The 14852-nt window shown below is 46.6% G+C and overlaps 1 protein-coding gene across 1 annotated transcript; it reads left to right on the top strand.

Moving 5' to 3' along the window:
* The first annotated feature begins 3492 nt into the window (after positions 1 to 3492).
* AHSG (alpha 2-HS glycoprotein) lies at positions 3493 to 14613 on the top strand. Its single transcript, XM_006260768.4, has 7 exons — positions 3493 to 3799; positions 5749 to 5859; positions 8033 to 8117; positions 9085 to 9245; positions 10318 to 10425; positions 11701 to 11781; positions 14006 to 14613. The coding sequence occupies exons 1-7, from the start codon at positions 3572 to 3574 to the stop codon at positions 14273 to 14275; spliced, it is 1044 nt and encodes a 347-aa protein (XP_006260830.3). The 5' UTR covers positions 3493 to 3571; the 3' UTR covers positions 14276 to 14613.
* Positions 14614 to 14852: the final 239 nt, after the last annotated feature.

The raw sequence follows: 14852 nt of genomic DNA, 5'->3' as shown, positions 1-14852 counted from the left end.
TACACCTTGGTATTTCAGCTGGTAGCCAAATCCCAAGCGTTCCCTAGGTTTCAGCCCAGGCCTCGTCTGGCCCACAAGCCTCAAATAAACAGCCTTGCTTCCAATGGGGATGTAAAACCCCTTGCTTTACATTGACCCTGGGATTTTCCCACTTTAGGTAAGTTTGTGTCGCTCAGCTGGAGAGGAATCTGCTTCACCCACCGACTCCTGATTTTCTGGTTTGGTTGGTTGTGATCACCAGGACTGCTAAAGGTCAACTTCAGTACCTAAGGTGTGGTCCTTGGGTTGCCTCCATTATTTCTTTCCTTTGCCCTAGGGTTTTTCCTACCCCTCAATGCAAGTCCATCTTAATTCCTGGCCCTGCGCATCATCACTTTCAGGTCGCACACAGGACTGACTCTCTCTGTCTCCCGCTGGTTTTCTTTTCCGTGCCCTAGCAATCAATGGATCTTTATTACCTGTGGCCCAGACTGGCTCTGATTCCCAGGGTCAGGGATCTCCAGGCACTCCCTTCAATTTGCCGGTCTCTTATGTTCCAGGGCTCCAACCAAGCCCTGATCCCAGGTTTTGTGCTGGCTCTGGTTCCAGTGTCATGTTTCCATGTAGCTTGCATGGATTGTGCTGCTTCCCGTGTGTTCCCCTTACCAGGCAATTTCCAATCTGCCGATCATCTCCTTTAACTTCCAGAAGAATACTCAGGGCTAATGGAAGGCAACTCCCACCAGCTGGGTGGGACTTGCTCCAGCAGGCCTCTTCCATTTCCACTAGCCTCATAGGGATTTGTCATTGTGGCCCACTCATGCGCATCACAGTGCCCCTCACTCCCAGTAAGACCCTGGGAAGGCTCTGGTCCAGCAGGCTTGCCCAGACCATAACAGGATCTGGGGCTTGTGCACTGTTATAGTCTTCTTCATCATTTGCCATCTCCATTCCCTTCTACATTTCCCAGTCCCACACAAAGGACACAGTGACACCGGGTAACCTGTTTGGACATGGTTTTGAGTCCTGTTTTACAGACTTGCCAGGTTTACGTAAGCCTCCAGACTTGTTACTTCCAAACCTCTTGAGATTTGCGTATCATTTGTTTTGAGTGTGCTGCCAATTACTAGCCTTATTTAAAGGGCTTAATGGACATACAGATTCAAACACTTTAAAGCCAGAAGACACCATTATGATCCTCTAGTCCAGTCATCTGGATAACAGAGGCCATAAAGCCTCTCCTTGTAATTTCTCCATATCAAGTCCTTAATTTTTGGTTGAGTTAGTATGTCTCTTTGAGAAAGACAGCCCAGGCCTGATCTAGAGACATCAAATGATTGAGAATCACACTTTAATAAATTGAGGAAGTGGTTTATTTTACTTACTGTTAAAAAAAATAATGTTTCTTATTTCTATCTTGGACTTGTCTAGCTCCAAACTAGAACCTACTGACCTGTTATGCTTTTCTTTGCTGGATTAAGAATCCTCCGCTAATGGGTTACATTCTGGATGATGCCAACCAAACTCCTCAAGAGATTTCATTCTTACCTTCTTCACCTTATCAAAAATAATTCCATGCCCTGTTCTACATCTCATCTGCCTGTTGTTCAAACGCATTACACTTCCCCACCACAGCCTTTTCTGCTTTTTGACAGTGTTGTGACTGTGTGTGTCTCTTGAACCTCAAGAGTCAATCCTGTCATCCTTGTGCATTCAGTCCCAGTCAACTAAATATGACCATCAATGTGAACAAGGGCTACAGGATTTTGCCCTTGGTTTATAAGCACATAAGAACAGTAAATATGTTGTGCTCTATGAGTCAGACTTCAGACCTGCTCTCTCTACATCAGTAAAATTTCCACTGAGGTCAGTTGGCTACACTGAAGAATGCCTTTGGGTCAAATTCTACCCTGGTGCACTCTAGTAAGTTATAATAAATATACTGGAGTTATTCCAGTTTTTCTCAAGGTAACTGAAAATGAATTCATGGCCAGGGGAGGATCCGGTTGGGTAGTGGGGTGGGGGTGCACTGGTGCAGTTGCACCTTCCCCCCTCTCCTGCTTTGATTCCTGCTCCACCTAAAGTTTAAGACTAACTGTCTGGGAAGGACAGCAGCATTTCTATTCAGGCAGCAGTGAGGGAGTCAACTGACGTCATGGTTCATTATAATCTGCCTGATTATAATCAGGGCAATTATTTTGGGCAGAGGTCTGCTTACTGAGTTTCAGCAAGCCATTAAGGGTTGCGTGACAGGCAGCCCAGGGCAGATTAATATTAATTTTCTACATTTTTTAGGGGCCCCGTGAACTGGATAGTATGGCCTGGCAGGCCACATCCAGCCCCCGGGCCGCATTTTGCCCACCCCTGTTCTAAACTCGTCATTCCACGGGTGTCAATGACACTCGCTCCCTTTTTAATGGTCTTGATGTTCCACTAATTAAGCTTTCTTTTCTTGTGCAATTCTTACGTCTGTTAGCTGTTCCTGGTAATCTAGCTCCTATTTTTACATCTCTGCAAATTGTTTTTAACCCTAGCTAAAAACAATAACTCAGGTATGGAAATGTTAACTCCGGTGTGGAAAGATCCTTTAGTGAGTCACTGAAGACACTGCCAATATACTCAAGACAGCTAGATTGTTTTATGAATGTAAAACAGAGATATACATTTTATTTGAATGACTACAGGACTTATGAAACAACATCTTTTTTGATTATTTTTTGCCTAGCTGGTTACATTTTTTATACACAATGTATGATACAGCAAATTCATGCAAATTCCAATGAAGTTATATTTGTTTTTTGCTTTGATCTTAAACTGATTAATACAGCCCTAGGTCCCTAGCATGAGAGTAAATTCTCTAGCTTCTTTTTCACTGGAGAAAAACATGTTGTGTTATATATGATGATGCTGTATCACATCATCTGCACCCCCCTTTTCAAAATCCTGGATCTGACCATGTTCACAGCATACCAGAAAGTGCTGAATCTGTGTATCTCCTCCTCCTACTAATGCAGCCAGTGACCAAAGTCACAACATCATTTAGTCAAGCACTAATTTGAGTGAATTGAGCTGATTCTGATTCCATTCATTCTTTTACCATGCTGTTGATCTCACTCAATTTACTCCTGATTTACACAGGTGTGAAAGGAAAGGCAAACCTTGTGGTTTCAAAGCAATTTGGTCCGTTTACCATAGTGCTGAATTTGTTCTGGTATCGCTGCAACCTCTCTTAGCAGTAGGGAGTCCTTTCATCTCTCATGCACTGTACTTGATTGTTAACTGAGTACTGAAAACTAGCTTATATTTTTTTGCTGATGCCATCTTCTTTTTAGCAGACTTTGCAATGTCCTACTGGATAAAATTTACTTTGGCTAATATTAATCAGGCAGTTTGATGTCCTAACATTTACTTTTCTCTTTCGTTGTTTGCAATACCTTCTTGGAACTGGGACAGATAGCAGTCTTGCCCTTACGCAAATTTTTGTTGCGGCCTATTATATAAATGAGACCCCAGCTAGTTACTTTCAGCTAACCGTTAGAACGGTCTTCCTAGATTGAGTGTACTGAAAGAGATCGGCTTTCCTCTAACAGCCATGAAGGCATTCGTAGCTTTAATATTGCTTGTTCAGATTGCAGTCTACCAAACTAAGCCACATGGGCCTAAACCAATTGGGCCATCACCTCCCTTAGGTATGAGGGACTGTGATAGCCCAGAAGGGGAGGAAGCAGCTGCAGTAGCTGTGGACTACATCAACGCCCACCATGCTCATGGATACAAGTATGCTTTAAACAGAATCGAGAAACTGCGTGTCTTGCCCACGGTAAGTGATACAGACTATAGAAAAGTAAGGCTGCTTTAGAAGGTGTGCTAGAACAGAAAATGCTCAGAAATGACTGATGTAGGGCCAGGTGTAGGACCAAACTAAATGTAGGGCCAGGTGGTATAGATTAGCACGTCCTCATTGACTACATCAGTGTTACATGGATTTACATGACCTGAAAGTTTGGCCCCAAGTCTTGAGGATGGAATGTGTCTCTTCAAAAAAAAAAAAAGAGAGAGAGATTTTAAGTAGGATTAGTATGATAGTTGTGATGGGCTCAATGACCTCTTTATTGGGGCAGATTAGCATTGACACAAGAAGCTCATTTATATGCCTAGAAGCTAATATGGGGACTCAAATTGTGAGGATAAACCTTGCAAAGTAGATAAGTCTTATTTGGCTAAATTTATTCCTTGCAGAGCTCTATGATATTAATGGCGTTACACCTGCCCCTGATGTTGGCCCAGTATTTCATTGAGCAGTTAGTTTAACTAAGAATTAGCAGTTGTTCTGTATAACCACCTCTACACCATGACCCTTTTACACCACGCTGCAGACTAGAAAGGCCTCAAAGTGGGCATAAATGCAACATATACCCATATATAACTGAGAAAGGAAGGCAGGTAAGCCACTAGAATAAATTAGCCATAATCCAACTGAAGCCGCTGGCATTTTCAGCAGATTCAAACAGATTTTAATGAGATCAGAATGAGATCTACAGTGAAGTGATCTTGTTTTGCTCTTGTTAGGGCCGAACCAGCACAGGGGCAGTTACTGCAGAGCAGCCAAGGCTGGGGAGGAGAGAGTAAGGCCAGTGCAAGGACTCAGCTGTTACCACTGCTGCTGCTTCTCCCCACTGCTTGGCTGTGGTGCAGAATGGGAAAGCTCCCCACTGCCCAGCCTCCTGGCCACCCAGCTGCCCAGTCAGAGCAGTGTGGCACGGTGCAGGCTATGCCCTGACACTGAATACCACTGAAGCCTCAATCCCATGGGGTGGATCCAATGGCTCTGTGGGCCATAGGTTACCGACCCCTGTTGTAGCTGAAAAGTCTAACCAGAAAGGGTCCTGCAAGAGTAATGGGCCTGATGCTCACCTGGTGCGATTCAGTAAAGTTTCACTGAGGTCAGCGGGATAAGGCCAGTTCAGACCAGCAAGGAATCTGGGGTTTTCCCCTCAACCAGAGCACCAGGCTTGTATCAGAAGGCATTTTGTCTGGTACCTTCATATCAAGCCATGGATTTACTCTCTATAGTTTTCCATATGCCAAACTACACGCCTGTCTTAAAGTATTTCTGGGAAGCACAAACTCAGAAAAACTGGCTTTGGATTCTAATCTTTCTCTTTAGAGCCCTGAATTAAGAGCAGGCACTCCAAACCAGTTCTTAGGTGGCAAAAATCAGTGTCGTTTCACTCACGACTCTGGAATGGAGTCATTTTACATCAACTAATGACGTGAATTTTTTGTTCCTATAGACCAAGGATGTCCAACTGGCAGCTCATGAACTGCACGTGGCTCTGTACAGGTTAAGTTGCAGCCCTTGGCCTCCTATCTGGCCAATGCTTCTCCTATTGCTCCAGCTGTAGCACCAGTTGGAGTCTACATCCTTCCTCTGGTTTTCACTGTTTGCCCCCACCCCAGGGAGCACAGCAGTGCTGTATGGCAATGCTGGGGGAGCTGGGGGTGACCCTGTGGGCATGCAGTGCAGTGCAGTGCAGGGGGTGTACAGTGGCCGGGCAGAGGGGCACAGGGCATGGTGCAGCTGAGGGTCCAAGTGGCATTCAGCCCCTGGCCACCTAGAAGTTGGACAGCTCTGGTACAGAGTAATTATAAGAACTAGCTCCTGACTGCTTTTCTTCCAGGGCAAAGCCAACCAGAATCTCATCCTGCAGAGGAAAGCTGATGATGTTTGGGGAATTCATTAGCAAAATCCTTGTCTTTCCCTTCCAGGGGCCTAGTAGTGAGAGAGTGATACTCGAGCTCGACTTACTGGAAACCAAGTGTCACGTTTTGAACCCTCTGCCTCTTGAAAACTGTACTGTACGGGAACTGACTGGTCATGTGAGTACCTGAAATCAGTCCACGTTTTGTAGTTACATATGATTGTGCAGTTCATGATGTGAGTTTATAGTGGGCAGAGAGTAGCTTTCGCCTGCTGCTCCGGCCTACCAGTTTTCTCCTTTTCTAGGGCAAAAGCCTCCTTTGAGACCAGCCTCATAAAGCTCAAAGCTGATACTCAGCTCTTCTTATTTGCATAGATAATAATAATTTACATCTTTTCCTTCCTCTCATGGCTTTCTTCCAAGGAGGTGGATGAACTCAGCAAATGTTGAGTTTGACCTCTCTGTGAAAGAGAGGAATATTAGCCGCTTTTCACAGAGCAGGAGACTGAGAGAAATAACGCCCGAGGTCCACAAAAGGACTGAAGGGCCTAGCCAGGAGTTCAGGAGGCCAAAAGTGTGAGAAGTTGCATCAGTGCAAAACTTGGCTTCCCTGAGTTGGATTTGGGACTTTTAGTAGTGGGGCTATAGCACTGGCTGGCTACTGAAAGCAGAATTGAGGCTAATGTCCTCAATATAAGTCTTAATTAGAATTTAAGTGGCCATCTGCACATTTTATACACATTAGACCAAGACCTGAAAATCCTTTGCAACCAAAACCGGGGGGGGGGGGGGGGGGGGGGGGGGATTCTGAGCAGAAAACAGAGCCAGATTTTCAATTTTCAACCAAGGGTTTCCAGAAACTGGGCCAAACTGGTCACAGCTGGATCTGATCTGGGATTCACTCTCCCAGTTGCTGTAAAGAGACATCACCTTTAGGCCACCATAAACATTTTTATGGTAGCGCAAAGTAAAAGCAAACAGATGCTCATGCCCTTTGTCATGCTTCAAATGCCTAAAAATGTGGCCACAACAAAAGGTAATATTAATTTGTGTAGTTATATTGCAGCAGATATCTGTTTTATGGTGGAAAATATGAGCAGCTTTGGGCTGCTCATGCTCTCCAGCTGCCCCAGGCTGGCGTTCCTGCTAGGAATTCCCTGGGCATGCAGAATCAGGCCCTTGAAGCCCTGGAAGTGCCTGCCTAGGTTTCCCTGTTACACAGGAACTCCCCAAATCAAAATCCCTGGGCACATCTCTGCAAGTGGGATGCCCCAGGTTTCCCTGCTTGCAGAGGTGTGCCAAGAGATTCCAACTTTGGACATGCCTCTGCAAGCAGGGAGACCCTGGAGTTCCCCACTTGGAAAGTCGCACCCAGGGATCCCCCAGGGTTCTCCCATTTGCAGAAATGTGCTCCAGGTGTTGTGCCACAGAATCAAGCCCCTGCCTGCCATTCCCAAAAGTGGCAGGGGCTGCACCCCATGAGACAACAGGCAATGTCCATCTCACTCAGTGAACCAGATCAGCTGTGCCAGGACAGATCCCAAATCCAGCCCAGCCCAGCTGATCTGCTTCATTTAGTGATGTCTGTTTATAACCCATGGTCACCAGGGTTCTGGTCCAGTGTTCCAGGTCAGGGCTCTCTCCACCTGTTCCCCTTGTCCACTGACCATTCCTTTGACTGTCAGTATCTCCGCTCCTCTTGGATCTCATATACCATGAAGCCAAGCTTTCTCCCATTGACCAAGATTGGCTTCATGGGAAGTGTTGAAGGTGATTCTACTGAATTACAAATACGTGTACTGAAATCACTTGCTTTATGCTTTATCAGAGATGGGCTTCAACTAAAGTCCTTCAGCTGGACATCCTTGAGCTCCTGACTCCTTTGAGATGCAGGCTGGGATCACAGCTTTGCAGCCCAGGTCTGCCTCTTAGGGCTTGTCTACACAACAGTAGCAGCAGGTTGTCTCCATGAGAGGCTTGCCCACCCATGTCCCTGACATGCTTCAAACCTGAAGTACTCCAGTGAAGCTACTCCTCCATGCTTGGGATGACCCTGGGTCAACTCCATTAGTGAACTTCTGGGATTGGAGTGTGCCTGAAGGCATGGGGTGGTATAACAGGGCATGCAGGAGCCTCTCAGTGCCAGGACCCACCATGGCTGCTGTGTAAGCAAGACTTTATATTGAGAAAGGTTTGTCTGGCTCTTCTGTAGCCAGACTGGACTTGCTGCAAGGACACTGCTGAACCCTGTTCTTCTGAAGTCAGAAAGAGCTGTCCTCTTCCAATACTGGTTTCTTCTCATGAAACTCCTTCTGACAGGATGATGTTACCCTTTGCTTTTGTACCTCTAGGCTGTTGAAGGAGACTGTGATGTTAAATTGCTCAGGAAGGATGGAAAGCTCTCTGTATTAGCTGCACACTGTCACTCATCTCCAGGTAAAGGCTTTCCTCTGGGGTAGGGTGTGAATTTAGGGCAATCATGGGGAAGCAGAAATGACAGAAGCCTAGCCTTCCTGAAGAAGCAGCAGGGAAGTGCAGAGAGAAAATAAATTGCTTCTTTCCCCCACTGCTTGGGTTACCGAGCAGTTGAACTTCTTTCTCAGCCAGTGGGGCACAACCTAAGAGGTAACCCCCATCGTTACCATGTCACAACCCACCAGCTCAGTAGCTCTGTCTTAGGAAATCATGAAAAGAGAGAGGTAGTTAGCTGTGTTTGTCTGAAGTCAGGAAGAAGGCAGAGTAAAGTTGCACCCTATAGACTAACAAAAACTTTATGATACATAAGTATAGGAAATCATGGCCAATTTCTGCCCTCATTTAGACCTGTCCATAATTACACGTGCCTAAGTTTATTGACCTCAGTGAGTCAATGAACTTAGGTGGGTATAATTATGGACAGACATTAGTACTTTTCTTCCCATCTATTTGTTCCTCCTACTAGGTAGTTTTCACAAGCTGGATGACGGAAGGAGTCACACACCCACATGCAGCCAAACAATTCTAGTAACTTGGAAACTCCTTTAACTTCTCTCATATGCTTTCACAAGAAGAGGCTGCATGCTGAAGTCCATATCTATTTTTCTTAAGACAAACTCTCACTGTTGTCGCAGAGCTTGCTGGTTAGCAAGAACCTTAACAATTGAGCTACTGAAGCCTAGAGCACTTTTATGTAAAGAAAGATTCCAAGAATCAGCAGGAAAAAGTCAAATGTCCCCCTTTCCCCATGCTGCCATCTGAGAAGTGAAATGCAGCAATTTTTTTGCACTGTACAGCAACACCAATTATGCAACAATTTGGAACTGGGCATGTAAAATAGCAGCCTGTGCCCTTGAACAGATCTATAATGCTTTCAGAAATAACCTGTAATCTGATGAAAATATCATCTGCCCTGTCTCTTCTCTAGACTCAGCTGAAGACATCATTAAAATCTGCCCTGACTGTGCATTACTGATTCCATTAAATGATACTCAGGTGGTGAAGGCAGTTGAACTCCTCCTTGACCAGTATCACAGCACAAATGATGTCTACTTTACGCTCGTTGAGATTGCACGAGCTCAGATGCAGGTATAGTAAAAGCCATTGCAGAAGCACATAGGGAAGGCATGTATCTCATTTAAACCATGCAAGGGATTGTAGGCCTTTGTCAGACCGTACTGATTCCAGTATTGAAGGCACTGCTTAAAGCACTGTTAAGTGTGCCTGCTAATTCACATGGAGAAAGCCTGCTTCCCCCCAGTATTGCTTTACATGTTTGCTTGGAGCAAAAGTCAGTCAACTTTTATTAATGGCAGACCCCCACTTCTGACCTGGCTGTCACAGTGGGCTGCCAATCTCCTGCTGCTGCCCTAGCCATCCCTATTCTGGGCTACATATTCGCCTCCGTAATGAAGCCTCCACTTACCAACTGCTGCCAAAAACCATGGCCAGTGACAGTAGAGAGTGTGGACTGGGCAACGAGGAAAAGCAATACAGGGCAAGAGAGCAAGGAGGCTGCGGAGCAGGGAGGGCTGGAGCAGGTGGCTTGGGAACACAGAATATAGCCCCTTCAAGCTGGCACCCAGCACTGGTGCACATGCCACTGCATGTCACCAATCCCCCACCCCACCCCCTACCATGGGCCAGATCAGACCATCGTGGGCTGGATCCAGACTCTTTGTGGGTCAGGTCCAGCTCGAGGGCTTGAGGTTGCCAACCCCTGGCTTAGAGTGCTTTGCCTCTAGTAGCAGCTTTGAAATTCACAGGGCACAATCTGTTTTGGGACTGCTAATAACATGGCATTTACAGAAATTAAAAGAAGCTAGGAGGATTAATCACCCACTCCATGTGTCCTACAATTTTCTGATTGCCAGAAGAGTCTGTTCTATGTGGCTTAGACTGTAGCTGGTGGAATTATGATCACTGCTGTATTTTAAAATGGAATTTTCCTTTGGTAGTAACTGGGCAATGTTCAGTGGCTTAGATTTTGCAAAGGGATCTGTGGCATCCTAACCCTGTGACTTTCCTCAGATGCCAGTGGTTTTGCAAAGCTGAAACTCCCACAAGCTTCTTAGAGAATTCAGCCCTTTACCTTGTCTCAGCAGTTCTGTAGTGTCAGGCTGGAAAGAGGATTAAACGAATATTCATGTTTTATCCAAAGGCCCCTAATACCATCATTGTCGAGTTTGCAATTTCTGCCACTAACTGCTCAAGCAAAGATGCCAGTGAACATGCGGAGGCCTGTCAGGCGCTATCTGGGGATCAAACTGTGAGTATGCTGAAATGATCTTTCTGACCAATCCACTTCAGGTAGAGAGATGAACCACATTACACTGGACTATTATGGAGACAGGGTGCAAGGGTTGTTTCCTCTCAGTGATACAATTTCTAAGTCTCCATTACCTCTTTTCCCCTTCTATCATACAGGGGTTATATATTTTGATGAACTCTCTTAAAAAGTGAGGCCCAGGGAATTACAGAACATCTCTCTTAAACAAGGGCATAGGTTGTTAGCTGTGATTTGTATTGCAGTAGCTCTTGGAAACTTCAGCCTCGCTGTGCTGGATGCCATAGCAAGTCAGTGCCTATCCTGAAATACTTAAGAGTGTAGGTGTTGTTAATACACTTTGTGTTACTAATTGAATTCTCAAGACCCTTAGGTTCAGCCTATCTCTTCACCTCTTGAATCTAAAGATACTCAGGCTGTGTATACACATTTAAATAATCTGGGACATTTACCCAGAGCCACATGTATAGACATTCAAATGCTAAGGCCCTAAAGAGTAAAGAGCTTGCAGTACTGATACTGTGAAGCTGGGGGGCAGGAGGTCCTGCACACATTTAAGCATGCTCTGTAGGCTCCCATATTCTCCTGGTGACAGATAGCAGCAGTGGATAGGGCAGCTCTTATTGGCTGGCCCAGACTGCCCATGATCAGTCTGTTTCTCTGCAGTACAGTGTAGGGATTGAAAAAGGGACCTGTTCTGCTCCTTACTAGAGCAGCAGAGTCCAGCACATGACGTATTGTTATCCTAAGGGGGGAAGGGAAGAATGCCAGAGGACTATGTTCGCTTCTGAGAGATGATCCATAGTATGTACAGACACTCGCTCTCCCAGGAGAAATTGTCCTGGGAAATATTTAACCCTGGTTGTCCCCAGGTAATTTTTCTCCTGGCGTTGCATTTTTACTCTGGGAGAATAAAAGACTCCTGGTTTCTCTGGGAGAGCAGTGCCTCTCCTAGGAGAAACTGAATGTCTGTATAAGGTAAGTATCCTATGTAGTTTTGCTGTATGTGTTAGCCTTTCACCTCTCTGCCCTCCCTCTACACTCATACACAGACACACATACCTAGACAGACATTTAAACACAGCTGATTTTAATGGAAGCTGGCCTCAAAAACAAGAATTTTGCAGTTTAAATCAAACATGTATGGCATTTTGGAAGGTTGGTATCTTTTGGACTATACAGTCACATAGTCATTGCATTGCAATAATTCTCCTCTTTGTATTTGTGGTTTCTTTAACTTCCCTCTAATTTTGACAGACATTTGGCTTCTGTGTTGGATCAGTCATGCACGTTCCCAACGAAAACATACACGTGGAGTGTGAAGTCTATGCTCCTCAGGTATGAGCGCCCTAAATATTTGCTTTGTTGCTATTACTTTCTTATTGTGTCTTGACATCTCTTGCATTATTAAGAACTGTTTGGAGCACCTGCTCTGAACTTACCTCTTTCCCAGATTGCACTAGCTACTTGATGCAACTCAAGAGGTTAAATTTAATTCATAGAACCTGATAAAGGTTGATCTTGTCTGTGTTAAGCTGTTTTTTTTCCAGAAATTGTGCCATGTTTACCCCCCACAGTTGGACATTGCTGCTTCTTAGTCTCCTCAACCAGAGTTGGGCATGGTTATGGCTGATGGTGCAAACTATGGTCCAGGTTCTTTGCCTGAATGCATTCTGTTGGGTATCCACCACACTCTCTGAATTAATCAGGTCCAAACACCAGTCAGACTGTGTCCAGTTGTGTTCACTAGGGTTGAAGACTCGTTAGAAGTAAGCAAAAAGGGCCAGGAGATAGATCCAAAAATGAACATTTTTATCATCAATCTCAGGAGATGAGGTCAGTGGGGATCTTGTTGCTAGTAGCCTCTAGATCAGGGGTGTCCAACCTTTTTGAGTGTGGGGCCAGATCATGAACTTTTTATCACCCAGTGGGCCAGCGAGCCATATTTATATTTTATGACCCCACGGGCCATATGGTGGACAAGCCTGAAATAAGGCAAAGCTGGCATAAGCCCGCACCTGTGCTCAGCTAGTGACAAACTACAGAAAATGATGTCCTGGACCAGCCATCCCAACAGCTAGGGCCCCTCTTCTGCCTACTACGACCACCATTTGAAGGCAACCCAACAAGATATTTGACAGCCTTGTTAAAATACGTGACTAAACCAATGTAACCGGTGCTCTCACGCAGGCCAAGGGGCTGCCTATGCCACTGCTTCCACAGGCCTTGCCCACACCAGCAACACCGCTGCCCAAAGTCTTAGCAGTGCTGGGCAGGCGTGGGTGGGGCCCAGCCAATGCGTGAGATGGGGGACGGCGGAACTGCGGGAGCGAAGCCAGTTCCCAGCCTGGCAGGGTCTCAGGCCTGGTCTGCCCATGGCAGTTCCTGGCGGGGGAAGGCCTCGGGGGAACACAGGCCACTCTGCTCCTCCATGCCTCCCTGCGGCGAAGGCAAATGGCCCCTGGGAGGGCGCAGGCAGTTGCCGCTGCAGGGAGCAACAATCCCCCCTCCCCCCCGGGGCCACACCCGAGCAGCGCAGCCCCACGAACCAGTGCTGCCCGAGGGGGGCTAGAGCGAGGTGGCTGCTGCACTGCAGCCCCTTGCTCGCCCACCCACATGTCCCTGCTCACCATGGTGCCTGGCTGCCCGTGCATGCAGCCCCGGTGGCCTCAGCACTGGGAGCCCGGAGCGTGGGGCCCAGCAGACACAGGTTGCCACTGCCTCGCTCTGCCCAGCGGGTCCTGGGAGGCAGGCGGGACGCCAGGGGCAAGGGGCCAAGCTGGAGACAAGTAAAAGCAGGTGCTGTCCTCAGCTCATCCCGTCAGGTGCAGCCAGGGCAGCCCCATGCCGCACAGCCCTTGGGGCGGCGGTAGGACCCAGCTCGCATGACGTGGGAGGTTATGCGAGCCCGGCCCTGTGGGAGTGAGCAGCTCCCCTCCCCTCCCCCACCTGCCTGTCCTGAGCAAGGGACCTCGGGCCACAGAAAATGGCTTGGCAGGCCGCATGGCGGCCCACAGGCCGAATGTTAGACAAGCCTGCTCTAGATGAAATCAGACTCAGGGACTGATCTATATCAGCCATGTTTTTAAATTCCCATCACCACTATCACTAAAGCATATCCACTTGTGACAGTCATAGCAGGAGTGCTTGACTATACCAAGGCTCAGGCCTGCTGGTGTTTTGACCTAGGTGTGGTCAGAGCAGGATTAGATAGTGTTCTGGCTGTATTGCTTGCTTGGAGTCCAGTAGTCCCATCACTACTACCTCTGGAACAGCAGCAGTGTTAGCAACAATATCACTTTTGGGTCTGAGAATGTCACTGACTTCATAGGACACGTTCAGGGTTTCCATTGGTGCAACAATAGATGCATTTTGGCCCTAAAAATCTACCTGCTATTAGAGAATGTGTGCGTTTAAATGTGTAGCCAAACCTCCCTAAAGGTCACCAAAATTCCTGTTCCCTAGTTGAAATCACAGTATTTACTAAAAACATCCAGCACTTGTATCTTATAAACTCCAAGTCACAGAACATGCACATCTGACTGATGTCTCTCTCTTCCAGCCTGACGTTGTCCATCCTGTCCTGGCTAAAGATACTGTAGGACTGCTTTCCGTTCCTGTACATGGCTTCAGCCACCACAACCTCAGGCATTCCCATAGCAGCCATTTCAATGACTCTTCAGAGTCCAACTCTGCAGAAGTTTCTGTTGCTTGCACCTTATCACCGAAGCTTGTGGTCAAAAGAACAGTTTCTGAGCCAGAACATCCAGGAGGCGTACTAGATCCTCTTCATCCTGGATGCCCTGGCAGGGTACGCCATTTCCGTATCTAGTTACAGGCACAGCTAGCCACAGGATTAAAGGGTTAGCTGGTGGCACCAACAACATGCAGAGTACACGGCCAAATATAAGTATCTGAGGCTACTCAGATCCTTTATCTCCAATTGGTTTCATTCCCGATAAACCACAGCAGGGATCAATAGCATGCAATAACCTGCTCCAAGGTGTAGGTGATTATAGATGGCAGTAGTTGTGCTCTCTGCCTCCACGGATGACCTTGTTAAAACAATAGGAAATGTTATTGCCTTGATGCTGTTGGAGTATCTGCAGGCTTGTGGAGAGAAAACCAACCCAGAGTGCTTTATAAATAAAGAGATGCCTCTTTGCCATCCATCTGTATTTAGTGTCTGCTTTCAACTGTAAAACCTGGATGGATCACGCTTGCCTTTTCTACATGTCCAGTGACATGGTATTATCGTATGCTAGGCCTGATTTTCCGAGGTTTCATAGTTTCATAGTTGGTAGGGTCGGAAGGGACTTGAGCAGATCAAGTCCGACCCCCTGCCATGGCAGGAAAGAGTATTGGGATCAAATGACCCCAGCAAAGTGTTCATCCAGCCTCCTCTTAAA

This window comes from Alligator mississippiensis, chromosome 7 (assembly GCF_030867095.1).
Source record: "Alligator mississippiensis isolate rAllMis1 chromosome 7, rAllMis1, whole genome shotgun sequence".
Classification (NCBI taxonomy): Eukaryota; Metazoa; Chordata; order Crocodylia; family Alligatoridae; genus Alligator; species Alligator mississippiensis.
The sequence above is the reverse complement of the archived record's forward strand: the minus strand, read 5'-3'. Positions and strand labels throughout refer to the sequence as shown.

Bases quoted from the DNA above. Each gene is read 5' to 3' on its own strand.
- AHSG (XM_006260768.4), top strand. From the start codon at position 3,572: ATGAAGGCATTCGTAGCTTTAATATTGCTTGTTCAGATTGCAGTCTAC. The intron at 5,860-8,032 runs GTGAGTACCTGA...TTGTACCTCTAG, and splicing joins TACGGGAACTGACTGGTCAT to GCTGTTGAAGGAGACTGTGA. The intron at 11,782-14,005 runs GTATGAGCGCCC...TCTCTCTTCCAG, and splicing joins GTGAAGTCTATGCTCCTCAG to CCTGACGTTGTCCATCCTGT.